The 27,384-nt window shown below is 43.5% G+C and overlaps 1 protein-coding gene across 1 annotated transcript; it reads right to left on the bottom strand.

Annotated features, from left to right (window-relative positions):
* Nucleotides 1-3,017: 3,017 nt before the first annotated feature.
* Nucleotides 3,018-27,384, bottom strand: ube2e2 (ubiquitin-conjugating enzyme E2E 2). Its single transcript, XM_053432626.1, has 6 exons — nt 27,250-27,384; nt 25,482-25,662; nt 24,483-24,533; nt 10,376-10,508; nt 5,866-6,013; nt 3,018-3,853 (listed from the first exon to the last, which is right to left on the bottom strand). The coding sequence occupies exons 2-6, from the start codon at nt 25,652-25,654 to the stop codon at nt 3,756-3,758; spliced, it is 603 nt and encodes a 200-aa protein (XP_053288601.1). The 5' UTR covers nt 25,655-25,662; nt 27,250-27,384; the 3' UTR covers nt 3,018-3,755.

Raw genomic sequence — 27,384 nt, forward strand, 5'->3', positions numbered from 1 at the left:
TATGTTATCAGCATAATTTCTTTAATAGTTATGAGTTGATCTGAGCTTATGAAGTATTTCTCACAACTTTCTGTTCAGATTTACAGTCAGATAATAAATACTAATCACATTTATACACAATATAAGAGTAGTTGCATTCCTATATAACACCAATTACAACTGGCTGCTAATATAAATAGTAATTTAACAATATATAACATTATAAAACCACATGATATATTACAGCACTTACTTCTTCAACCTTTATTACTTTCACTTCCTTCTTCATATACTAGGTTTGTATTCATACATTTGATGAAGTTCAATTAACAGTTGGTTGTTGATCAACTCCTTCAATGAGGGAAAGTGTGATTGTGTTGTTTACCATATTCAGGAGATTGAATTTAAACTTCAGCTATGACTCAGCTGCTGCCTCATTGGCCATCGATGGAAACTGAAAACCACCTGAACTGACCACAGCCTCGTGGTGACATGTCACAATTACTCATAACCAACCAGCTGTCATTGTTGCACCAGAGACATGAAAATAAGAATATTGAAAGTATCAGATATGAGCTTGTTAATGTGGGTCGTTTTTCCCATCTGTTAAATTAAAGGACATCACTCTGGCTGCATTTCAACACAGGCGTATCTGGACTGCCTCTGATTTAATGAGTGGTAAATAAGAGATGAAGAGATTTGCGAGGTGGAGACGTTGCCTCGCGGTGATTAAATGAGGCATGAAGAACATTATGCACAGGTACCCGCGATCTGAGAAGGTTAACAGGGTAATCTTGTTAGACTGAACACCGCTGTGTCAATATTTTGACAGGAGCAGGCTCTCAACTCTTGCTTTTATTCATTTCCCATCACGTTTCTTTACATTTTAAAGAAAGAAGAAACCTTTCAACACGTCACAGGAGCTGTTGAATGATTACACCCACAAAGCCATGATTCACCGTGGCATTACATGACGAAATCTATATCCCTTTAATCTCTGGCATAAAGGCCAGACACATTAACGAGTCAAAGCAGGCCCGCTTGATGTACAGTAGATTTAAGTCTTATTTATTGAGACACACTGTATAACTGCAACACGTCAACCTAATCCCTCCATCGGATCTTTGCCAAGTTTACTGTGCATCCACTGTTATTATCCCAGCATCCATCACTGCAGGTGTGGAGGCTGCAGCCAGTTTGGCAGACGTCCTGCTGCTGGCTCTGCCACCGGCTAATGGGCGGCTTATTATTTATGCACATCACCGGCCAATCAGAAAAGACTCTAAAGCCTCATTTATAATATAATATGTCAAAGCATGATCAGTGAAATCCATCTCAATACGTCCTGCTTTGTTTTTTACACATGTTTACTTCCCCCTGTTTTCTTATAACCCGTTAAAAAACCTATTTTTTAAAACCTTGTTCTCATTCAAACATTTAAACCCTTGTGAAATATCCAATAGTCTTTAGTACAAGAGAGAAAGTTAAAGATACCTACATTTTCACTGATTTTAGCAAATTGTATATTGAAAGAAAAGTCTAAAACCATTATACTGAATTACACGCAGACATATCTTGTCTTTTTCACTTGGTGCATATCGTCATCAAGGCAAATCGTCTCGTGTGCTTTGCAAAGTGGATTCAATCTAATATTGAAGGTGAGAGTATTCCTGCTCTCCCAGCTGACTTCTTTCTAAATGATCATTCTTTGCTTCATTTATCACAGTTACAACAAAGCAGTGAAAATAACTGCTCGCTGTTCCCTGAAGGAGGCGGCACTCTGCCTGTTCTCCCAAAGACATTTATTACTTCCTCAGTTGGATATGATTTATTCAGAACAAAGGGCAGAGAATTTTTTTTTTTTAATTTAGTCTGAAATGTCAGAAGAAGTTAGTTTTATTTTTTACGAGGTTTATGAATCTCTAGGTCTGTTTGTATATGTACAAATGGTATGTGCAGGTATGTTTAATGCATCAAGGCACTTTGCTGAAGCTCTTATCTCAAGATTCTTGTCTTTGTGTTTATCTGATGTTGCTTCTCGATAAATATTTAACAAGAATAAGAGTCTGGCTTTTTTTTTTCAAACCAAAAATTTGAACCAGAGCCTCAAATGGAGGTGGAGTTATTTCAGAAGGTTTCATTGTGCGTGTGAATCATGAATGTTTGTGCAAATATTTCATGGCAACACATGTGAGGGATTAGATATTTGTGTCAGGGCCAAAAACTGACTTTAGACCACAGACTCCGAGAAGTGAAGCCACAACATCTGTATGTAAAGCAAAAGTTAAGTTATCTATTTTCTCAAAGATGGTTTCTGTCATTTTAGGTCAATCTTATAATACTAATGTTTTCTCAAGTAGGGCTAATAAAACAAAATCAATAGCGATGTAACAAAAATCCAATATGTGTCAATATGCTTATGAATTGCACAGTGAGGAGGTAGAATACATTTTTATCGACCTTAGAAGAAAAAAATCAATCTTAATACTTAAAAGAAATAATATGACATTTATTATGATATATATTTTATGTGTCTCTTTCCCTGCAGACTGTGTGCTTGGCTAAATTAAAGAGTTTACAATTTGATTAAGATGACTTCAGTTTGTTAATTCTCACTCTCAAATCTGACTCTTTGGATCCAGATCATCGCCTGAGCACACAAATGAGCCATCTGGCCGATACCAGCACATTTACACAAATGTTAATTAGTGTGTGTTGACTTTATAAATTAATACAACTAAACAACAGGGGAGATCTGTCCATCTATGTCATTTTAAATGTTTATTTCCTTGTGACAGATTAAAAAAACCTTCTAGCTACAGGTAATAAAACTACAAGAATCAGCCGTAATGTGTCAATTACATCAGGAACACTGTATATTTGAGATGATGTTTCCAGCTGTAAAGTTTTATAAGCATGTGTTTGTGTGTGAGGCATCAAAGCAGTGGTGAGGAGAGACTGTCACAGAGGAGGATCACTGAGGAGGTGTTCATATTTGAGGAGCGTCATTGAACACAAATCGCAGACAGGAGCCGAGCGAGTGTTTTCTCACAAGCCAACCACAGTGTGTTTTATTGGGTGCTTCAGTAATACAAGTGCACAACAAACCACTCTGCGATCGCAGAAGGTGGCGGGTAGCCAGTAAATATACAAGTCCTGCCTCTTTCACAGGCAGACCTATACTTTTGTGGTCTGCCTCAAAAGCCTTTGAAAAAATACATACAGTACAAACAAAATCAGAGGAGGTTAAAAAGCATGAAGGATCCATCGACGCAAACCTTCCTGTTCCATGCAGATAACATATGGATGAGGAATACAGAGAAAAACAAGGAAAACAAAGTAAAAGCATATATTCTGCATGTTTGTTCCAGGTGCCACTAAGAAAATGAGAATACATACTGTAGAGCTGGAGGACGATGCGTATGATAATTATAATATTCTTTTTTTTTGTTTTTTCTCCAATACAATACTTCCAACATTCAGATATTGGAAAATAAAAATCCCAATCTACTCTTTGTATAAAAAAGAAGCTTTCAAGTCAGCAAGGAACAGAGGACTTTTTTTTTTGTTGTTTGATTTTTTTTTTTTGTTTTACACAGAAAAGGTAGATAAAATGTTGGGGGGGGGGGAGAGGGAGATGAGGGGAGGGGGGGATTTACCGTTGCACTTAGTGAGTGTGCTTTGACAGACTAAGGGTGAGAGAGAGAGAGAGAGAGGTAGAGAGAGGTTACACTGACGGGTGAGGGAGGGGGGGGGGTCGCTCGGTGGGAGGGACTCTATGTGGCGTATCTCTTCGTCCATTGTTTGGCTATTCTGTCATGCTCGGTTCTGTTGGTCAGGTACTGTGTGGCGATGCTTCCCACCAGGGGGTCGGCTGGAAGACACAAAGAGAGAGAGAGAGAGAGAGAGAGAGAGTTCAGTCAATGATCAAATCCCTGTTGGATCCAGTGAAAGATGTTTAAACATAACCAAACACTCAGAAGACATTTCTCATGTATTTGTACTGAAGTAGATCTTTTTCCCAGTTTCTTTTCACTTTTACTACACTTCATCATCAAATATCTGTACTCTCTACTCCAGTACAGTTTTATAACAGATTCACATGTTATCATTTAATAAAAATGTTTAAGAGTAGTCAATAACGATAAGGGAATTGATCCAATCACAGCGGCCAGGTGACATCAGACCCTGATTCCTGCAGCAGCATCATCACTGATGAAGAAACATCACCGAGCCATAATTATGAAGTAGAATAGGCTACACCTGAAAAGTGCTTTTACTTTTATTACTGTAAGTATATTCAAAAGCCAATACTTGATTATCTTCAAGTAGAAAAGTTAAGGTTGTACATTTTTTGTCTATGTAGTGTAACACGTTTGAGTATTTCTGCACAACACAGAATCTGTGAATAGCGATGATCGCAGGTGTAAACAGCCCGACTGGCAGAACTGGTGTTGTGATCACACCATTAACATGCAACCTGTGTCAGGAACCAGATGTTAGTGCAGGTGTTAATGAACCCACTGGGATCCGATCTGTGCATCATGACCACATCACTGGTACAGAAGCGGACGTGTTGCTTCACGTGTTGTTTGTTTGTCTGGTGTTGTGATAAGTACATTGTTTAAAATGCTGGAGTATTAATTTCTCTCCTTCCAGACACAGAGCTGCAGTGTTTCTTTTGGACATCAGCAGATTTAAAGTTCCTCAGGGGTGACCTCTGACCTCTGACCTTTGAATGTGCTGGAGCTGGACGTCACAGCACAAGAGGAAACGCTCACTTGAATTTGTCCCTCGTTTAAGTTTCAGTAGAAAGGAATGAAAGCCGGGGGGGAATATTCACAGAACGGAAAGGTTATGTGACCCAAACATTTAAGGGATAATGCTGCACTTTAAGTTAAGAGTTCATTTCTTAGACATCTCCTGGGATTGTGTGTGAAGGCAGCTCAATGTGCGGACAAATGTTTTCAGTTGTGTGTTTTCCCTTTTGACAGTTTCTTAAATCTCACATTCATCACCTACAAAATTATCTTTCACAGCTTCAAACCTTTTTCTGAAAAGCAGTTTGACCAGAATGAAACCTGACAACGGGTTCCTTCCGTTTTCAAAACCACCCTCTCTCAACTCGGCTGATTAAAACCATCCTGTGGATTCACTGCGATGCTGCTGCTGCTCGACTGTAGGCGTCTGCGCCCGGGGGACGGATGTAGCTTTCATTTTATTATGGTGACCTTCAGTAGACTTGATTACATGCTCTCAAATTCAGCTGAATCAATGACCAGTTTATCATATTAGAAGCAGAGAGGTCCCCTCAGGGGGCAGCGAGCGACTGGAGAGCGGGTGAGGGGGGGAGGGTGGAAGCGGTAACATGACTATAGGTTAATTCTCTGCTCTTGGCCGACCTCCATTAGACTCATATACATATTATATTGAACCTAAAAGACGACGAGTAAAGCAGCACAAAATATTCTTGTTCTCTCTTACCTGAATTCCCTCAACTGCTTTACGGCGGAGGAGTGATGTGGTACAATTTGTTCTAAAGCTAAGAAAGTATATTCATAATTGTGGTTTGTTATTTTTACGCCATCTTAATTGATGATATTAGCTGTATATTGAAGAATCATCCTGGGTTACTTGCTCTTTTCTGCAGTGAAAGTGTGGTTTTATTATTTATAAGTTCAAGCCCTAAACTGTGAGAGACACGTGTCAGTGCTCCTCGGTCTTGGGAAACAATGAGAGCTGGAAGTGCTTCCTGGCTTATTTAATACATCGTTTAACATTGTGGACCAGTGTGTCAACCTGAGGACTTGATTAGAAAACAAATTAAATTTAAAGCACATACAGAAGTCTCATATTACCACTGGTTCACGTGGATGTGGATCTCACCTGGGTTACAGTCTGTGAGCAGGGAGCAGATGGACAGCAGCACCTTGGAGATGGTGAGGGCGGGGCTCCAGTTGTCCTTCAGGATGTCCAGGCAGATCACCCCCTGACTGTTGATGTTGCAGTGATAGATCCTCGTGCGAAACGTCACCTGCACACACACACAAGAGGACGGAATGCAGATTAGCATTACTCACTGAATAAATAACAAGAAGGCAGAATTTGCATTCTGTGACACTGGTGGTGTAAATACAATCTCAGCAACATAGAAACTTGGTTAAAAGACAATCTGGACCCAGGGTTGTGTGGTTTAGACGCTCTGCAACAGTCACTAACAATTATTTACTGAATTAAGTGAAGCTTTTTGATTTATGATATGAGTAAATATGAATATTGTTCTAAATATCTCAGCAGCAATAAGGCCATTTGTTTGTTTGAGTGTAAACAAGCAAAAATGCTGTCTGTGTAAAAGTGGCTTCAGATTAATATTTAATGTATAAATATAACAATGATATTTACCTTCTTATTCAACTTTTTTGCAAGGAAAGACAAATTGTATTTATATAGACAAACAATATGGCTAAAAGACAGATTTACTACAGTAAGTCTGACATTAACTTAGCTTAATAACTGAACATATTTAGATTTTAAAAGATTCTAAAACAATAAAATGTTAAACCCCGTTAGGAATACAATAAATTGAGTAAAAACATCATCATAAAAATACATTTTGATCGGTTTCATTTTAAACGAGGGAGCATTAAGTGGGAGTTTGTTCCGAGTCTTTCATGCAGATTAATTCAGCTGCTTCTTCAACCAATCAACCGTTTGCTGATTGTCTTTTTCAGAACACAGTATTTAGAAGGCTTTAATGAGGCGGCCAAAACTGCCAGCGTTGAAAGAAACTAATGATAATGAGATTCACAGTCAGAGCCGCGGCTTTATGGAGACGATTCCCGTTACATTTGTGTGACCACAGAGTGAAAAGAGATCTGCAGGGACACGACAGAGTTAAGAGGATTTTTAAATGACCTGTGATAAGAGGGTGTTAAACAATAGATGAGATTAAAAAAATATGGACGGGATAAGATGTGACTCCGGATGACTCCAGGAGATGAGTTTTAAGGCCGTGAAGGAAGAAGATTTCCTGCCAGGGTTGAGAGGCTTGTTATACTTGAGAGTAATTACAGGCCAGACATGGACGACAGTTAAAAGCTGCAGTGAGCATTTCACTCCTTTATTCACATGATGGATCAGGAAACCAGGACAATGCTTCTGTTCTAATTCCTCCACAGAGGGACATTCAGCATTTTTCGGGAAATATATGTCTGAAGGGTCAGGATTTTATTTCATTCAGTGAATTATACTGTTTGGAATTGTCTCGAGATGTTTAATTTATGTTTATGTGTCCATGGAGCTGCAAGACACACATCTAATAAACAATAAGGGATTATCAATCAATCGATCAACACATTTTCTAAGTTTCTAGCTCCATCAACATTCAGTAAAACCTCCTGAACCAATTCTCATGTGTCTGAATCTAGATCCACCAACAGAGGGCAGCACGAAGCACCGCAACAATAATGGTGTTGTTGTCGTTGTAAATGAATTCCTCTACTTGTCACAGTGAACCCTGCTGTGTGGTTAGCCTCAAAATGTGACCTGTAGCATGGTACCTGGATTTGTTCTCTAGTAAAATACCCTTAACAAGCAATCACACCCCCCCATCACAGGGGTGTTTATGTGCTGCGCCCTGGCCTGGATTTGAGCTTGACATCTGTTTGGTCCTGACACTTGACACCTCTGTTTGCTCCAATCACCAACATCTGGCCCCTCCTGACCCTGACCCTCCAGAGGAAACCTCTAATGAGCCTTGGCATTCCCCCCCCCCCCCCCTCCCCTCCCCCCACACACTCAAAAAATTGCATGGGAGCAGGATGTTATAAATAACCGTCTGCAGACACAGTGCTCCTCCGCTGGCCCCGCTTCAGAAGCAGGAACTCTTCCACCTGGCGAACTTGTCAGGCCGAGTGTAGAGGGGCTTTTTGTTTTTTCTCTTTTTGGAGAGATTTTAAAAGCAAGTCAGGTTCTGGATTCCAAAATTCCCAAGTGCATTCAGCAACCCGGCTTCACTGGAGCGTTTCTTTAGTGAGGGAGTGCACGGCAGCTACAGGCCGAGGAGTCTCTGTGTGTGTGTGTGTGTGTATAGGGGGGGGGGGGGGGTGTTTGGCTGCAGATCATAGTGTGTCAGAGGGGCAGGAGGTATTGAAGGGGGCGGAAACACTCAAGCCCCTCTGGCTACAGAAAGCTGGGCCAGGGCCTGTGGATTTGTTTGAGTCTGCTGTCAAACACAGAGCTGGTGGTTACACAGCACAAAGAGGGAGAGCGAGGGAGAGGAGAGGGCAGCAAGCACCGGGAGGGGGTGTGCATAACAGAGAGCGAGGGAGAGAGAAAGAAGAGGGGGGGGGGAGAAAAGGAAGGCCAAGTGAAAGGGTAATTGGGTGCAGTGCAAACTAAAGAGGGAGATTGGCCCCGACAGTCTGTGTGTTCAATAATGACATCCACTCAACGTCTCTGGAGTGCTCTGCAGACAACACGGAGCGTAACACAAGAAAAGGAGTCGTTCACCGGCTGAGCAGCGAGCGGGTCAGGATGCAGAGCGACCCAGATCACAGCTCAGATCACAACGGCTCCTCAGACAAGAGCCGTGGAACAAAAACAACAAATCTGCAGGACTCACTCAACAACCGTGACACCAGGGCGACATTTAAAGCTCTATTCTCTCACTATGACAGTTCAATCTATTCCTCCTTTCTCTCATCAACATGCACACAAGTCACAGTGCATCGGTCCCTCCGTTAATCTACGAAGAACTGGGTCACAGAAAAGCAACAGGATATGACAACAACAAAAAGGCTAAATAATACAAACTGAATTTGATTTGGGGATTATAGGCTATTTTGTGACAGAGATTTCAACTTGGAGTGGGAAGCCTGTGCCCAGTTGTTCAAATTATAAAAACTAGACTTCTATGTTTTATTATCCAAGATCAAGTAATCTATCTTACTGGGACCAGAGTTTCAAAGCAGCATTGGACTGGATAACTCAGATCAGGATACAAACTTTTCTAAATCACTAAAGACGACACATCTCAATGTTGGCTTCTAGCAATGTGAAGAACAACCAGTGAAACCAGTGTGACACCTCTTTAAGTGTTTTTCTTTGACGACTACAACAACACAATCTTTCTCATTCTCCTCGTTTGACCTTTTCCCTGCAGCCAACACACCTGAGCAGACGTGCTCCAGCGCCGCTCTTTGAAAAACAAGATGAGTAGCTGAGGTGCTTTGCATAGCTTTACTACTTTCAAGAGGAAGCCCAGCGAGAGGGCAACAGAGAACGTGTTTGTATTGTCCTGCACAACATCGCCTGAAGTCTACGAGCCTGTTGAAGACCAACAACAGCCTCCAGCGTCCTCTCAGAGAGACGGACGGGCTCAACTCTGAGGACTGACTGTGTCATGGTGATACAGATACAGTGAGATACGAGCGACTCAAAGAAATATACTACTCACGTCCTTCGGCTATCAGGGGGATTATTCTTTTACTTTACTCAGGGAAAACTAATGTGTATTTCTTCTACTTAATCACAGTAACACAAATCTAAATACATGTTATCACACTACATGATACAGATGTTGTATTATTTGACCAATTTTCCATCACATTCTGCTCCTGTAATCCATCTAAATCCACAATTCTGAAGGGATCAGGATTATCCTGGTGTTTTGAATCATACTCAACCCGACTGGAACTTTTTTGAACAACACATCCTGAACATTAGATTCTGATCAATCAAGGCAACAGTGAATCCTTTTAGTCAGTTGTGTTTATTAAAGTCCTGTGAGAACCACAGTCACCAGCTTATTGACAGAGGACTTTATCTATTGACGGCTTTCGATGCGTGAAGAGGATTTCAACAAATATGATAAATCACTGAAACACTTTAAGAATTCAAGGTAATTAATGTGCATTGTCCCTTTTAAATGAGCAAACATAAAAAACCTAAATATGTGTTGACTGATGCTGGAGGTGATTTTCAGAGTAAAAGCATGGAGCATTACGGAACCTTAAGCTGCTCATGAGCTGCATATTTCTCTGGAAAGAGTAAATATTAGACTCATAATTAATCAGGTGACGAGAAACACGGCCCACAATGAACGCTAATGTTGCTCCGCATCTGCTTGGCAGTCCACAAGGTCATATTCATAACTGCTGATTATCCTGCACAACACATGCATAGTGTATGTGTGACAGAAAATATGTGTGACTATACTGTGTGTATCTCTACAGGCCAATCTTAATCTTTCCACATCATTAAATGACCCAGATACTTTCACCACAATTTCCCAGGCTTTCCAGATCCTGTGTAGAAAGTCACATAAATCTATATATGTATAAATATAATTCAGATATATCCTCATACAGATACTTTATCAGCATCATCTCCTGACCTTGGGGGGTTTGAAGGGGTAGTCTGGCGTGAAGGCGATGTCCAGGAAGAAGACGCCTCCCTCGTACACGGAGCCCGGGGGTCCCAGGATGGTCGACCTCCACTCATAGATGTTGTCTCCTTTGGGGCCAGCACTGCAGAGGGTGAAACACAAAAGATGTGTTAATATGATAATCAGCCGAGCTCAGTGGAATCTGCAGCCTGGTAAACTGCCCGATGGCCGACAGAGATTTTGGGGGGAAATCAGCCGCTGAGGTGGTAAATGCTGGTTTCTGATGAGTGAATGATGATGTGGGGAATGATGAAGCCATGGAGGTTTGAGGGATTTCTAGTCCAAAGCTATTATAGGTGAATTTAGATTATCTTTCAAATGTGTGATTGGAAAATCTGATTATCTGCAGCAGGGAGTTGAGTTACCAAAGCATTCCTGACACACTGACAAGCACCGGTGAGCCCGTGCAAGAGTGTGACTGGAACACCTTCTGCATAATAAGAAATCATCTTCTGCATAAAAAGATATCAAACACTGCAAAAAGGATTTGATACCTGAGCCAGTATTCTTTGTTCCAACATTTGAAAGGGCCGTCCTTGAATCCTCGGCTGACAAACGGTCACTATAGGGCTTTGCTGGATTTATACAATTACAACTTCCTACCTAATTGTCCCAATTCTTAATCCCTCATAGATTTGACTTAATCTGGATTTAACGGATCCCATTTAATTTCTAACGGCGCCGCACACACTCAGCCCTTTGCATCGTTTCATTTCACGGCTGCTGGACTGTTGCAACATAATATAATTGTTTAAAAGCTTTTGAATCATAACAGAAACCTCATCAGCGTAAAAGAAAGAGCAAACACAGCAAATATGATCTTATACTTGAGCCCGTGGTTTTTGTTGTTGTTCCATGAGATGAGTATTTATGCAGAGTGGGGGGGCTGAAGGTCACATCTGTTGTATGGGCCCAGTAATTAATGCCATTTCCATATTAAGGGTTCCCTCCCCCCCCCCCAACTGTTGTTAGTGGTAAGACCCTGAGTGGGCACGGAGCCAGGAGGAGACGGGGACAATGTCCAGATCACAAAGCTCGAGACAATGAACAATCCCTCCGATTTCATGTAATTACCAGGGATTGTGTTCAACACCAGCCCTTAGCTGCTGGCAGATGTGCTTACAAGTGTGTGTGTGTGTTTGTGTGTGTGTGTGTTTGTGTGTGTGTGTTTGAACTGCAGCAGCGCAGGCTTTGCTTTCACTCTGGGCTGGGATATCACTGCTCACTTCTACTGAGGGATAAACCAACAATGAGACGAAGAGTTTCTGAAAGCGACTTGTGAGAAACCCTCAAACAACAAACTGCTAAAGAAGCAGCATCTGGTTCCGAGCCTCGACAACAGATCATCCTCCACAAATAGAATTCAAACATCAGACATTTTCCTGCATTTTCAGTATCAGCACATGCAAATTTCCACTAATCTACTTTGCCACTCATTCACACTGGCCCTCGCTTAAGCCTTCTTTAATTAGCTAATTATGATTTCTTCTTCTCCAGGGAATTACTTCAGACTACATGCAAATCTGGACTCCTGTTGTTTCAGGCACAAAGAAGAGCTCGGATATTTCCTGTCAGATTGAAAATGAAATGACAAAGCAGACACGGGGACAATGCTGGACGTTGTGTCTGCGCTGGAATGAGACACGCACTCCACCATGCATTTCTGTAAAAGTAGTACTTAAAGTGGTACTGCAGTAATTGATAACTTCCGACACACAAATGGAGACTTCTTGTTGTACAAAGGACACAAATGTCAGACAAGGGGGTTGAAAGATAATGTGCTCATTAAACATATCACTAAGCTACATTAGAGGGTATTAACAGCACTGGTTGTGTTTGTTCTGGCAGACACACACGGATTCTGAAGCACACACACAGACAGATGTTGACATCTGATAGCCAGAAGCTTGTGCTTGGAAAGTCTGTCATAACAATATGAAGTGAGGGAGAGTCACATTATAAACTGCCGCTCGTATTCAGCTGCTCCAGCAATTTGCCTGTTGTGTTATTTAACAGAAGGTGAATTGGAGCCGAGGGTTCAGACTCTTTTCAGGCTCTGGTTTAACGGAAAGTGGCACAAGATGATCCGGCTGCCAAACCTCTGCCCCGTTAAATGACCAGATCGAGGGGCTGACCTTAACTGAAGAAACTCTCTGCTGACAAATAGTCACAAGGATTCTACTAACTGCTTAATTTGTCTAATTATGGCTTCAATAAATGTCTCGCTTCAGTGGCCAATCATATGCATTTAATGTAATAACTTACTTTTGACACTTTTTACCAGCAAATCAGAGGAACAAGCCTTTAAGGAAGAACCGTTTTCAAGTGTGCACTGTAATCCCCAGCATTTAAATAGTCATCCCTCTCTTTGACAGCAGGCTTTTCACTCCATCTTGGAATGAGGCTGCTCAACAGAACCATGAACACGTTTTGCCTTCAGCTTTGGTCTAATTACATGTCATACAAACTCATTTATGTTGTGTATAACCTGCCTCTACTCACGAGTCAATGTGCCTTTTGATTCCAACTCACTTCCTGGCTTGTAATTAGGTGTTGTGAGTCTGACTGATTGAGCGTTAGATTGATAGATGTGGCTGATGAATGGACCTGACCACTCTTTAGCTCCATTATCACTCCCTGCTGCTGACAGAGCCATACAGACGGCTTGTTTCCCTTGCTCCAGGCGATCTTTCCTGTGTGAAAACCTGTGCTTACATTTCACACATTGTATGTGCTACCCACACCTCAAGGTAACACTTCCATTATCGCTCGACTATCCATAAGCTTCCCTGACACCGTAGTGCAGGGGCGAGCCGGCGAGTCCCTTTTCAAAACATCTCGAACAGAAGCAGATGCTCACTTCCTTTGAGGCTGATGAGTTTGTAGCAGCGATAATAACTTGAGACATGAGGGAGAGATGGAGATAGAGATGAGCAGGCATGGCAGAGGTCCTCGCTCTGCACAGAGATGGCTGGAGGGGATCTGACAACCGCACAAGGGCTCCGAATAAAGGCTAAGTCAATAGCTGAATGTGCATGCCACCACTGGCTGTTGCTCGGAGACCTCCTCCTCCCCCCACTGGCTGGGGCGTTCCTGTGGTGCTTTGTTGCAGCTGGTTGAGGGCCAGCTCATTCAGGATCCGACAGTCTCTCACTCGGCCATTAATTTTGGAGAGAGGTGAGCGGTGTGACCATGGCGAGGAGCTGGCGTCGAGCCGCAGCGAGTCACATGTCGCTTCACAGTGTCAGTGAATGTGTGCACGAGATCCCAGTCACCAGGGTTTAATTAATGCATGTTTGATGTCAGGATTTAATGGCTCATGTTTCCTCGAGCCTGGTGAAATAGCGCTGCAGCATATGTTGCAGTAGAGCCCGACTGATAAGGATGTTTAGAAGCAAATGATTCCCAAGATGCCATTCTTGATGAATTATAGCTCAACCCTAAACAAAAATAGAACCATGTATATAGAACTTGGATCAAGAAAACAGCCAATTTCTATGTAAAATGCCAACGTGAATTCATCATTTCTGCATCGAGTTGTTTTATAATCTACAAATATAGACGCAGAGACTATGTGTCTGTGCAAAGATCACCTTGCCCTGATTCAAACCAACAGGCTCCCACTTGGTGATTTCTAAAACCCAGTGTTATCAAATCAATTTTAGTTCAACGAGGGAGTTAAGGAGAACTAACCAACAACAATCTTAACACCCAGCTCTCGACATAGAGCAACACCCAGCGAAATATGCCAGGTCACTCATCTGTTCGCACAAACACATGACGCCAACTGCTGTAACACCGCTCGTTATCGGCTTTGTCGTAAGCTGCAATAATAACAACCTCTGTGTAAGCAACACTACATCTGCAGCGCTCTGTCGGCCAAACGTCTTGATTCACTGAGTATTTGGGTCATTTGTTTCAGGGGTCGGGGATACATTAGTGAGCGGGTGTCCGTGAGAATCTTGCCATTGCCCTGTCCTCCGACATTACACTCATGTCGAAACCCACTCGTACAGCTGGGCTGCTTCCTCCACCACCGAGCTCCAAAGTAGTGCACAGCCACAAAGCCACATTGCCTCCTCTCCGCTCGGTTTATTCTTCCTTGTGAAGTTTGTTATTCTTAATAGAAAGAACAGCTGTACGACAGCTTGTATCGCCAGCACGATTCCGTCATAAAGTCATGTTTCTGGTGCCTGTGAGGGAGAGGGTAATTGCATCTCATGCTGACCTTGTTTCTTCACCTCAACAAAAAGCCCTCATCACTGCTCACAAGGCTCAGAGAGATTGGACGCTTGGAAACCCAAGGGGCTCCACTGAGACCGAGTTCAGAGGAGGGGGATTAAGAAAACAGTTTCTTCACGGAATATAAAGACGACACTGTACCACAGACCGACTTGGTCACTTCTACCTTTCGTTCTCAGTTCCTGAAAACCACATAAGCTGTGCCTTGCAATCACAGACGGCAGTAATGATTTCCATATATATTGAATGACCTTTCCTTCCCATGATACAATGCAGTATAGAGGAGGATGTCCTCTGTCCATTTAATCATTCACATTGCCTTATTTCATAGAAAGGGCAATCTGTAGATTGGTGCCAATGCTGAAAGATAATCTTTATCTAGCAGCGCGACAGCTGAGCTAATCTCCACAAAATCACAAACCTATCTCATGGTTATTGTCACCGAGAGCCAATTCCCACAGACACTGGGGCTCGGGTCAAGTTGATGAAAGAGATGAAGTTGTGAGATTGGCTTGTGTTCCTCTCACAGGTGAAATTCATAAAGTAGGGTAAATTGATCTTCTTTAATGACATTTAAAAGGGTTTAAAAAGATGTTTTCCCACTTCCTTTATAAGAAACATGTCACTCTTAGAGAGACATATGATGTTTGCTCAGTTTCTCTTTTATCTAGTGTGTTATATTGTTATAACTGTAAAAGTTCTGCACAAGTTAAAAAGGCTAAACTCTGAGGTTAAGGGAAAACACTGAAGCTTGGGAAACACCACAATGCCTCACATTTGCATAATGCACGGCTAGCTGCTTGTCTGACACGCCCCCTAGCAAAGCAAGGTAAAGCCATCACAACGGAGTGGCCCGGCTGGCCAATCAGAGAAGACTATGGCTAGAGCAAAAAGGGGTCTTAAAGACACAGGAGCTTAAACCAAGTGTTTCAGACAGAGGCTGAAAAGAGGAGCTGCAGCAACGGACGGTATGAGAAAACATTAGCACATGCAAACCTTCAAGTAATAACACAAATTAAAACTATGAAACTGAATTAGAGCAGAATAGTTTTTTTCTTTAAATGACAGAAAGTAATTCCAACATCAAAGTAAACACTGAAAGCAACCACAGCTACAGAATGTGAGACCACAGCTGAAGGGAAACAACAGGAACAAACAGTGTGTGGTGGCAAAGCACTGTAGGAGAACCGGCTCTAAAGTTCACTGGGGAGGTTTCAAACACACGTCCTGCCTCCACTCTCACTCCGTGCATTTGTGCCAGGCCGTCCTAAGCACTGAGAACAGATCCAGAGCAGCCAATTCAGTGGAGGTTTCATCATCCTCGATTAAAGCAATACGAGGGTGACGTTCAATTACTTGTAGTTGGGTTATATAAAAACAACACATGCAACCCACAGCCACGTGAGAAGTTCTCCTGGTGTTGGTTATAAAGAGACATTTCAGGCCTTATGAAGGAAACTACAAAGAAAAACGATGTATAATGACGTTCTACCTTAATTCTGGGAAAACTGAAGAAGCATTCATTCAATTTCAAAGAATTGGCAAGTTTTGAGTCATGCATCTCGTTATTTCTGGGGTGAAATTATGACTGTTAGGAACAAACCGAGCGTAATATACTCCAAGTATGTTTGAGCAATGGACAGTGGCTACAGCAGTGGTATGAAAAGTTTCTATGGATTCTTTTTTTAACCACTATACAAACTGGTGGGGAATCCACTGTAACCAGCATAAATCCAAGCTGACCACCACAGCTGGTGAGCTCCATTAAAAAAGGAGAAACACACCGAGTCTAAATGTGCTTAAACTTTAATACTCACCAGATTAGGCTTCATATTAAATTTCACTTTGATATAAACGGCACAAAACGGTCACAAAACCAAACATTCAATAATAATCATGGAACATTGTTCAGGGTGGAAACACTTCCACGGTATCAGCGCACACAGAAGCAGCAGGTCTCTAATGCAGCTCGTCACACAATAAGCAGGTAAAAAACCATCTGAGCCCAAAGCTGCTCGAGGGCCTGATGAATAAAACAGTGAAGTAAACCAATAATTGAATGTGAATCAGAATGTTTTGGAGCGTGTGAATAGCGCCAAGCACAAATAAAGCCATTATCGGCATTATTCGCTATTCCACCTCATTCCCCACAGGTGCTTTTTCCTAATGGCGCAGTCATTCAGTTAAGATCCTCTTCTGTTTTGTTTTTTTTACCAGTGTGGCGGCTGCGGTTATCAGAAGAGGAACTTTAATGAAGCAATCTTCTCTACCCCCCCGACCGTGAAAGAGCTCCAAGACCAATTACCGTGCAGCTCAACAGACGAGGTGACACCTCCTTCCTCTGTTCGCTCGTCTTTATTGTCTCAAATGACATGGTTTGTTTTTTAATCAAGCCCTTTATTGTTCATCTGTACAATGAATACTGCAATTACTGACCGGACGGCTCATCCAGCGACGGGGGAAACGCTGGAGAAGCTGGCTGCATGCTTTCCAAGTCCAAGGGAATAACACAATATTATTCGCACAGGAAGGCGACCCCGTGTGCCGCTGGGCTCAATCAATCCAAACAGCAGTCAGTATTGAACTGAGGAAGTGTACTTGGAAAAGAGACGTTTCAATCGCTGGCCTTTAACTCAGGAAGTTTGTCCTCACCGGGGGTTTAAAGTCACGTTAGCAAAGCTATAAATAAGAAGCTCTGTTTATTATCCGCATCCTTCGTCTTTAATTCTGTGAGATTCTTCTGATACAACGAGGTTTTTTGGTGCGTTAAGCATTTCTCTTCTCCGCATCCGAGCTGCTGCTGCAGACAGAGTCTGATGCAGTGCAAATGTTTGCCCGTGGCTAAAAAAGAATAATGCAGAGCAGATATCATTACCATAACACACAGGCACTGCATAAAGGAAACAGCACAACATCATGAGTCGGAAAAATATCACTTAGCCCACAAAGCCTCGCTGTGCACACAGGGTGAAGGATGACACAACAACTAATAGTAATAATAAAATAGTGAGTCTCATGTCCTCATGACCCTCAAACTAAACCAATCTCAAAATAACACACAAAGCACAAAATAAGCACTTACACAACACATTGTCCCAAATATGAACTCATGGCTGATGTGGTAGTGTGCAGTGGCTTTTCTTAATATTTCTGCAACATAAAAGTGTGTGCGGGTGTGTGTCTGCGTGTGTGTGTCTGCTGAGGGGCAATTATAAACATTAGCTTTGCTTGAATAAAATAAGTTAGAATTTGTGCTGACGTGTAATTCAGCTTCGCAGTCCAGGCACTCCCAGGAAATCTTGGGGAAAAAAAACAGATTTGCCTCCAAGAGAAAAACTGCAGCCTCTTGCAGTTTAAGAACCAAATTAGTCAAGAGTACAATGTTAATATTTTTTAATTTCACAGCCTTTCACCAAACATGTATTCAGCCATAATTAGAGGCAGTCTCTCCAGCCTCCCTGCTCCCTCTACAAAAGCACTCTGGGCAGCCATTTGGCCCTGTGGCCGAGGGATTGGACTTATTACCAAAAGGTCAGTGATCAGAACAAGCTGAGCTGCCAGATCGGCTGTGGAGCCTCATACTCTGCTGGTGTATTCCCATGACACCGAATTAGCCCCGAGGTTTAGCAGGTAGGGAAACAGAACAAGGGTTTTAAGCTGCGAGTTAAACAAATCAGCGGAGAGGAAAGGGCATTTGTATTCACTGGTTATTAGTCATTTCACCATTTAACAGAATATTATGAGTGATAACATTTCATTCGCCGGACCGCAAATATATTATCAAGATACTTTAAATCTTCTTGGCAGGAGCAACAGCATGATTTGTGACTCCACGGGGAAATCCATTAGGTTTTAAGATCCCAGTCACAGGGGTAATGGGATCTCGGAGCAATTGTTTACTTTCCAGTTACTGTATTTGTTCGCTTGCCAGAAGATTCTTCTGTTTGCGTTCACATTATCATTCAGTCATTGCCAAATAACCGCTTCTGAGGAACCGGTTCTGCAGAGGCAGCACACCAACACAAAATGTCCACACGCTGCGCTTCATGCTCGGCTTCCCCACAAAACCATTAATAACATTGTGGACAAATGTTTGCCAGAAAACTACCTCACAAATGAGGACATTGAGAATTCAATGACACACATGAATCAAGGCCGGCCGTGTTCGCTGTCAAACAAGTGCCGCAGTGGAAAACATTAAGGATAAATTAAACTCGGGCCGCTGTCAGAGCGAGAGCATATGCTGCTCTCGCTCTATAGGGGCGACTTTATTTCTTTTCCACTCAAAACTTTGTGAGAGGAGAAAAAAAATAATGAGGGCAGATTGGTTTTGCCGGGGAAGAAAATTATTTTCAGCAGATGTTTCATAGGTGCACAAGGAGAACGGTGGCCATAACAAATCACCACAACCCAGTCTGGCACCATTCATCTGTATGCTGTAACATCCTTCTACTCCAGTATGAGGCCGAGACATCTTTATCTATCTTCGGGGGAAGACGTTTTCCAGATAGCATTCTTCTCTCTGCCGTGTGGTCCACGCGAGAGCACTTTAATATGTACCTGCAATTTACATGTACAGTGCATGTTGGCAAATAAACTAGCTGAGGTTTGAAGTCGACTTTTATCAACTTTAAAAAAAATAAAAAAAGGTATGATTTTTCTCCAAACCCCTTCATTAGAGGGTGTTTATTTATTTATTCTGTTTATTTAACTAAGTGATTCAGATCCTGAGGTTGTTCCTTCATGAAGGATCTCAGATTTTGCAGTGAAACTGACAGAACCTTCTCTACAAGGTCAGGAACATGCCTGCGTCCATTATTCATCAATATTTATAAAAACAAGCGATTGATTAGAGCCGATTCATCCAAGGTTAAATGTAGTCGTCGTTGTTTTTACTCGCTTGAATTGACGTCACACCCCAAAGATCCGACCAATGATAATCCATTGAAGACTCCACGTCCACTACAGTGATCAATTCAAATACCCGGGAGGTATTCCTCCAGTTAATCCCTCCTTTCCTCCAGCCCCTCCCCCACGCCTCCTCATGAATATTGATGAACCTCCCCCGCCGTGCTTAATGGTAACGCTGTGAGAAATTATGCTGGGTGTGTCACTAGCACATAAGCCCCCAGAGGCTCAGTATAAAACTGAGCAGCCATCACCGACATGAAGATGATCCCATCAGCGAGAAGAGAGGTAGAGGTCAGAACCTACAATCAGGAGAGCCTCCATTCCTGGGGAGACTGGATGATGATGATGGAGTTACATATTCATATTAATGCTTGAAGCCAGGGAGCATGTGACTCGGGATAAGACAGTTTTCCTTGCATGATATCATCAGGGAGTGACAGCTCTGTTTTGGGCATCGTGGAGTAATTTCAACACACTGGGAAAATTCAGGGACCTCAGAAGCAAATTGGTTCCAAAGACTGGCCGTGAAAAACATCTGAGCTAAATGAAGATTGACATTTGATCAGTTGATTCTTTAATCAAGTGGCAATTCGCTAACTGGCGCTGCAACTAAAGACTATTTCAGAAAATTATAGAAAATGTCTGTTTAAATGTCCGTCAGCCCTTTGGTGATATCTTCATATGTCTGATGTTCTCTGAGAATCTGAACAAATCCCCAAATACTTGATTTCCTATCACATAAGACAAAGGGACACTAAGATGCTAAAATTAGATATCTTACATTTTTTTCTTCATCATACAAGGACCTTATTTCAATGTCACAGTTATCAAACTAAATCAGAGGCATCAGAAGCCCCAACCCTGCAGTACACAAGTCTGCATATTTAAACCCAGGCAAAGTACTTTCAGTTTGTGACGCTCAGATCACTACAGGAGATATTCTACGATAACAGATTGCAAATTACTCGTTTGCTGAATCAATGCTCCCTCAGCCTGATCACATACATACATCTACTCCAGTTAGCGGCTTCTTACATTTCCCAGGATGACTTGTGACAACCTGACAGAGGAAAGGGCTGAAAACTTGATACTGGAAATGCACCCTGGGCCGCGGCTGCATTACATTGAGAACAGTTTGAGCCGCCTCAGGAGGAGAAGCCGGCGCCTCGGCCTCTTCTGCTGGAGATAATTCTGCTGTGACGGCTGAACATCAGTGAACAACGGCAGCTCTGGGTTCAGAACATAACCCTGACATTTACCGTTATGTTTGAGGCAGCTGAACATCGCTCTCTGTGGTAGATGTAATGTTTGTTTGTCCATCCGTGAAAAAGAAAAGGCATCAAACTGCACAGTGGTTGAGAGCGGCTCAGTACTTCAGCAGCAGGTGATATTTGAACAATCCTCGTTTGGATTTAAGCTTGAAATGTCGTTGGAAACCGATCAAACACAACCGAGAAGGAGAAAAACGACTCACAACGGTGGCGCGGCAACAAACAAAAACTGCTTCAAACAATTGTTTTTTGATTCAGTGGCCGGGAAATATAATGAGTATTGGAAGATAAACTGAGAAGCAGAGAGGAAATACTTCAATGACGGGAATAAATCAGAGCGAGTAGAGGAGGAATACATTGCAAAGCTGGGATTGGATTCAGTGTGATACAAAGTTCAGTTTACAAATCACCACCTTGATCCTATGGTCCTATGGACAGATGTCATATTTTAAGTAATTCAGCTAAAGCTCAAACTTTGAGTTATGTTATATAAAGCTGAACGAAAAACTGTGTTTTATATTATTGTCAACGGAATATCTGACGATTTTGGACAGACAAAAACTTCCCCTCATGCTTTAGGCTTTGGCATTTGATATGCAAATAGATATGTGAATTCATTGAGAAATAATCAGCTGTTTCATTGATTACAGATATAGGTAATATTTGTAGAGCTGCAGCGGTGGGATGGAAATTTGATATATTTCTTCTGTCATTTTTGGGGGATTTTGAAAATGTTCTGGTCCTTGCTTCTCAAATATGATGGGAGTTTGTTCACACTTGACAGTAACCGAAATATCTTAAGGTTTTGGTCTGTTTACATTTACCAATTAACTGATTAATTGATTAAATGATCAGACAACCTAAGAGTGACCAAACTCAGAGTTGCAGGTAAAATGGCAGGAGGTCAAACTACAGCTTCTACATAGATGAAATATCATTACAACATTATGAATATGAGTCTAAACCACGTGACCTCTCTCATGGCTACTTGATTATCGGAGACAATGCTCTAAACTAAAACACCACGTGGGTTCTTCATCCGTATCAATGCAGAGACAAATCACTGCTCCACAGACAGATGATGATTCACACAGAATCTACTGAAACTCAAAAACCTTTAATGTTTCCCGCTTTTCACTGCCTCCAATCAAATTCCCAGTGAGACCATTGCAATATTTGTTCAACGTCCAGGCAGGAAAACAGTGTTTCCCTTCAGAAGCCACTTCATTTGCATCAATATGTGCACAAGCGGCCTGCATCTCACTTGAAGGGTATGACAGTGAGAATAATTGCCATGTCAAATCCTCGGGGGCTTCAGCATGTTCCTGTTGGTTTAATGTATGACAACTGCCAAGGTGACAAGCGAGCTGTCACAGAGCTGAGAGTGAGATAAAGCACGAGACAAATTCAAATACTCGCTGCTGTTTTTCAAAGCAGTGAAAGTACAACAAGAGTTTGGTTCACACTGTATTAAAAAATTGATTCTTCAAACTACTTAACCTCCACAGGGTGTGGATTCATCTACACAAAAGGGTTATTGTACCAACAGTTTGTGCTTTTAGCTGAATTTAAGGGGAATGACACAGTGACCCGAGGTGGCTGTGGGCACCTCCAGCCACAGACGTGTCGCCAAATTAGGCTCTCAACACGTCTGAGGCGTTAAAGGCCAAATTCTGCCTCTCATCACAAATCCACATGGAAACACACAGAGCAGCGTTCTCCATTTTACAGAGAGAAATGCAGCATGAACCCCCCCCCCCCCCACCACCACCACCACAGCCCCGAAGGCTCGGCTGAGGAGACTGTAGGTGAGACGAAGGAGACTGCAGATTTTAACTATGTGATGAGGACGGCACATTCTCTCCGACCGGGACAAAGTGGCGAGGGAGTCTGCGGGCGCTCCTCGGCCAAAGAGACAGTCTGGATGACATGCATCAACCGGGGGCTCTCAGCGCCGCGTTTGCTGAACGTAACGGAGTGAATCTCTTTAACACAACTCCCTGCCGGCCTCCTGAAGGGGGGGGGGCAACAGCCTGTGACTGCATTTGTTGCCGGGAATGAAATGAATAACCTTTCAGGCTAACCTGGCCGAGAGCGAGAAGCGTGTGGCATACAAATGACGGCGCTGGCTCTGCGGCGTGCGCTTGTTCATGCGAGAATGTAAATGGTGCTGTGATCGTTTTTTTTTGCATGAGAAATTTGGGGGCTGATGCATCTGAACCCCCCCCCCCCCCCCCCCCCCACACTCCCTCCCTCGCTCTTTCTTCATTGTTAGCAGACGGCTAATCTGTTTGGGTGCTTCACAGAAAACGCATTATTAGATTTTGATATCATTTTGCGGCATAAAAAAAGAACACACAAACACAAACACACACAAACACACACACAAACACCGAGGAGGATTATCTTGAAGAAGCTTAATTGTTTCCCAGGCAACTAGTTCCCCACTAGGAAGATGACTGTGAAATTTCCGCTGGCGATTATTTTACTTTCAAATGACTTACTCGTGTCCTCCAGCTAAATCCTTCATGTGAGCCAACCTAGTTTTTTCTGGGTGGGGGGGGGGGGGAGTTGGAGGGGGATGGGGGTGGTGGGGCAAGGGGTGGGGGGGGTTGAAATAGATTAGAGTCCTCGAGGAAAACAACATCTCTTTTAGCCTCCAGTACAATAACAAAACTGGGCTGCGAGCTGGAATGAAAAGGTTAGCTCAATGTTTGTCGTTAATGATGGTGCGGTTCTGATGAGACCCAGCAGGGGTGATTAATTCATGCGATAAACAAGGCTGTCTCGGGTGTAGTAATTCCAAATCGCCAGATGAGTCACACAAAGCCGTTTTTCCTCAATCATTTTAAGCAGGTGCCGATGAGCGAATACGGCCAAAACCAAGACGGTCAGCGAACATCAGCATCTCCCACCAGGGTCCTCCATCGTGCAAAAGATCGGCTTCCTTCTCCCTTCTCAATTCTTAATTTGCACCAAAGTGCTGATTCAGAGAGTAATTAATGTGCTGTAATAAACACAGCCCTCAAAGACAGTGTCACTTTGTGTTATTTAAATTAATAAAAGCCAGCTCGGGCCCAAAGTCCCAGAAGGCCCGGCTTTTGTCATGTCAAGAGAGACTGATGCACATGTGGTATGCCACTCGCCCGCGACCATATCTCTTCCTCAAAGGGGCTGCGGCAGTAGCAGACAATAACCATTGTCTGTGGTAAATCCCCAGGAGAGCAAGGGGGGGGGAACCACACGAGAACCAAAAATGTTTTTTTTAAAGTAAAACTATCTCTCATTTCCCACCATTTCAGTGCAAAACCATAACACTGTGATCTGAGGGGCTACGTTTCCAACAAGTGGTTGCAGTTTGCATTATGCAGCAACAGCCGCGCCACAATGGGCTACGTTCACGCTAATTCACCTGAGATTACCATCTCAGACACAAAAACACACACAGACAACTGCATTATGGGAACAGGAACAAAAGAGAACGCATCGCAGCGCAGGCTTCCCTTTTCTTACACAGACAAGAAACCTTGAAAGGGAGCCAGCTTTCTGCTTACAGCTTCAGCATCTGCACACACACACACGGGCTTATGAGTTATTTGAGAAATGGTTTAAAAAAGATAACACCGCCTTACCTGCAGTTGGGAGGGGGGTCTAGTGTGATTTCTGCCAGCTCTTTCTGAATCCTGCAAGAGAGTAAAAATCTATGTTTAGAAAAAGGGAAATAGACAGAGGATAAAAACTGAAAGAGCAAGTTTTTCCTGCGTGAGGAGTAAATGTTTCTATTCCTATAATCTGATCTTGAACCGTGTGCACCACCAGTAGCGTGAGTGGGTGTCATGTTTTGAGTGCGCTGTCCATATGAAAAAGGCATTTATTATGAAAAAGCTCATGATTTCTAGCTTATATGTAATAAAAAGGATGTCAAGGAAGAGTTCACGTGGCTTTATCTGCCTGATTGAAAGCAACCTATAAAACATGAGCTTTGATTTCTTTGCAGCCGGTAACGATGCGATATGATGAATCAGGCAGCGAAGGGCAAATGAGTCCAAAACGCTGCCTCGAACATATTCACATAAACACGGCACTTCAGGCCAAAGCGTGGAGCCGCTCTGTGCTGAGGGACTCAAGCAGGCTTCTTCTTAAGTGAAGCTCAGACGTACAAAACGGGAGATGTTCAAAAAAACACCAGTCGTCGTTATAAAAAGATTCTGCGGCCTCAGCCAACCCTCCGCTCGACCGGTTGCATAATTCTGTCATTGCCTGTCTTTTTTGGGAACAAGTGCTAAGACTGGTTGGAGGTGAGTGTTGGTGGTGGTGAAGGAGGAGAGGGAGGGAGTGCTGCAGAGCACGAGGCAAACCTGTTCAAACAAAAAGGCTGGAATGGGAGAATATCTCTTCCAAATGACACTCCAGTGCCCGAGTTGTGTGAGTTCCCTCCTGTCTGTGGGTTCATTGTCGCACTGAACTGTGTGGATGTTTGAAATGACAATGTCTGCAGGTCGATAAGTGTTTTTTAACATAACTTCACCCCCCCAAGGCACAAGGGGAGAGGCCTTTAGTTTAACAAACACCTCCTGTGTGAACGCTTCTCTCCAGCACCAGATTCGGGCTGTGGTATTCTTTCTCTTTACCTCTTGGCACTAGTTGAAAGTTTAGCCGCGGTTTTACTCGAGATCTTGGTCTCCTTCTTTTTGGGCTGTGCCTGCTCTCGCTCCTGCTCAGGTACCGACTCCCGTTGTTCGATATCCGAGCTCCCCCCGCTGGTGCTGGGGCTGTCATCCGGTCTCTGCACTTCGCTGGACATCGTGGGCCCTGGGAAAGCGAACGGCAAGTAAAGAAGATGTCAGATCAAACTCATCATGGCTGCAGGAAAAGGGGGGGGGGGGGGGGGGGGGGGGTGTGGATAGGCAATGTGTGTGTGCTGATGTAAAAAAAGAGGTTTGGGTGAAAACCTCTTTGCCAGTAGGAGTTTTCTATTACGTTAATTCTTCAATTGCAACATATTCTACGACAGCGAAAATGGCATTGCTACCGATCGGACTCTTAACGGTCTACTGCAGAAACATTTGACCTGGGAGTGAAGGCTGATTGCTTCCATTCCCATTGCAGCCAAAAGCCAGATGTTAACTGGTGTTGGTGGTATTTTACACTTACAAAGGCGATTGACTGCTTTTCCATTACCACCAGTGGATTTTGCCTTTCTGCTTTTCCCCCCGTGTGCATCACGTTTGATGCCAAATTAGCGTGTTCACCCCGGTGTCTCGTGTCCATCACTACCGATGAAACCCTGTGTCTACAGCGGAGTCGTTTGAAACCAGAGGTGAAGGCCGATTATAACCATTGCAGGCAAATCCAGATGTTAATGGTGGAGAAAAATACAGATTTAACCTTTGACATTAATCAGATCTGTCTTCTGATGAGCTGTGGTGGGTTGTGAGACTTTGTGAGTGGTTTTACTGGTTTAGATTCATGAAGAATGTCTGTAAACATCCTCATGCTGAAAGAGAAAATGATTTAATGTGATTATGGGTCATTGTTGTGACATTTCGTGGGTTGTTTATCCCAGAAAAGGAACCAATAATCACTAATAGATCAGAAAATGGGGCATTTTAAAGGTTGTTTTCAACATGAAGACAAACCGCAGACAACAAAGCCCTGGAGTGAATATCTTATTGTGACACATATAAATATATATATATGGTTTTGAGTGGGTGAGAAGTTGACGGCTGCCCTTTCCCCGTGGGGGCGTTTCACGGTGATGATGCGGACATCAGCCGTTCAAGAACCATTTGAGATGATGGTTCTAACCCCCCCCCCCTTCAGAAGAACATCAACAGACACAAGTTACAGACGGCTGTGTTCCGGTCGGACATCACCGCGAGGCTCCGTGGAACCCGGGGGGGGGGGGGGGTCAACGTCAGTGGGCAAGACCAACACAATGGGAACCGAAGAAAGCGACGGAGCTAGCTAACGTTCCGAGGCCGGGGGCCGGGGGGCAGGACGCGGAAAGTCGGGTGCGTTATGTTTACCGCTGTGGGTTATTCAACAAGATGGGAACACGGAGGAGAACCAGAAGAGGCCTAAACTGGGTGAAAATACGCAGAGAAAGAGGCGTTTCTGTCCCGGTAGTGGTGGTAGAGGAGGGGGGTTGATGGAGGACGGTGCAGCCGGGGCCGGAGCAGCGGCGGCCGGGCACACCGAGCGGATGGATCCCGCTCGGTGTCCGGAGCGTCCACATTGTGCGGCGGCGGCGGAGGAGGAGGAGGAGCGGCGGAGGAGCGGTGACCCTGCCTCGGCACAAAGGGAGGCTCGTCCCCCACACATCCACCTCCCTCCCCCAGCTCTCTTCCTCCCTCCTCTCCGCAGGAACACGACACTTTCCCCGGGACATTCACTTACTTTTCGCGGATCTCCGAGGCGCGGCGGGTCGTTGGGCTGGTCCCTGAGCGGCTGCTCGTCGATGCTGCGATTCCGCGTCGTGATCCCGCGGCACCGACAGAAAGTAGATGTCCTCGCACGGCCGTGTCGCTCGCT

This window comes from Pleuronectes platessa, chromosome 10, assembly GCF_947347685.1.
Source record: "Pleuronectes platessa chromosome 10, fPlePla1.1, whole genome shotgun sequence".
Classification (NCBI taxonomy): domain Eukaryota; kingdom Metazoa; phylum Chordata; class Actinopteri; order Pleuronectiformes; family Pleuronectidae; genus Pleuronectes; species Pleuronectes platessa.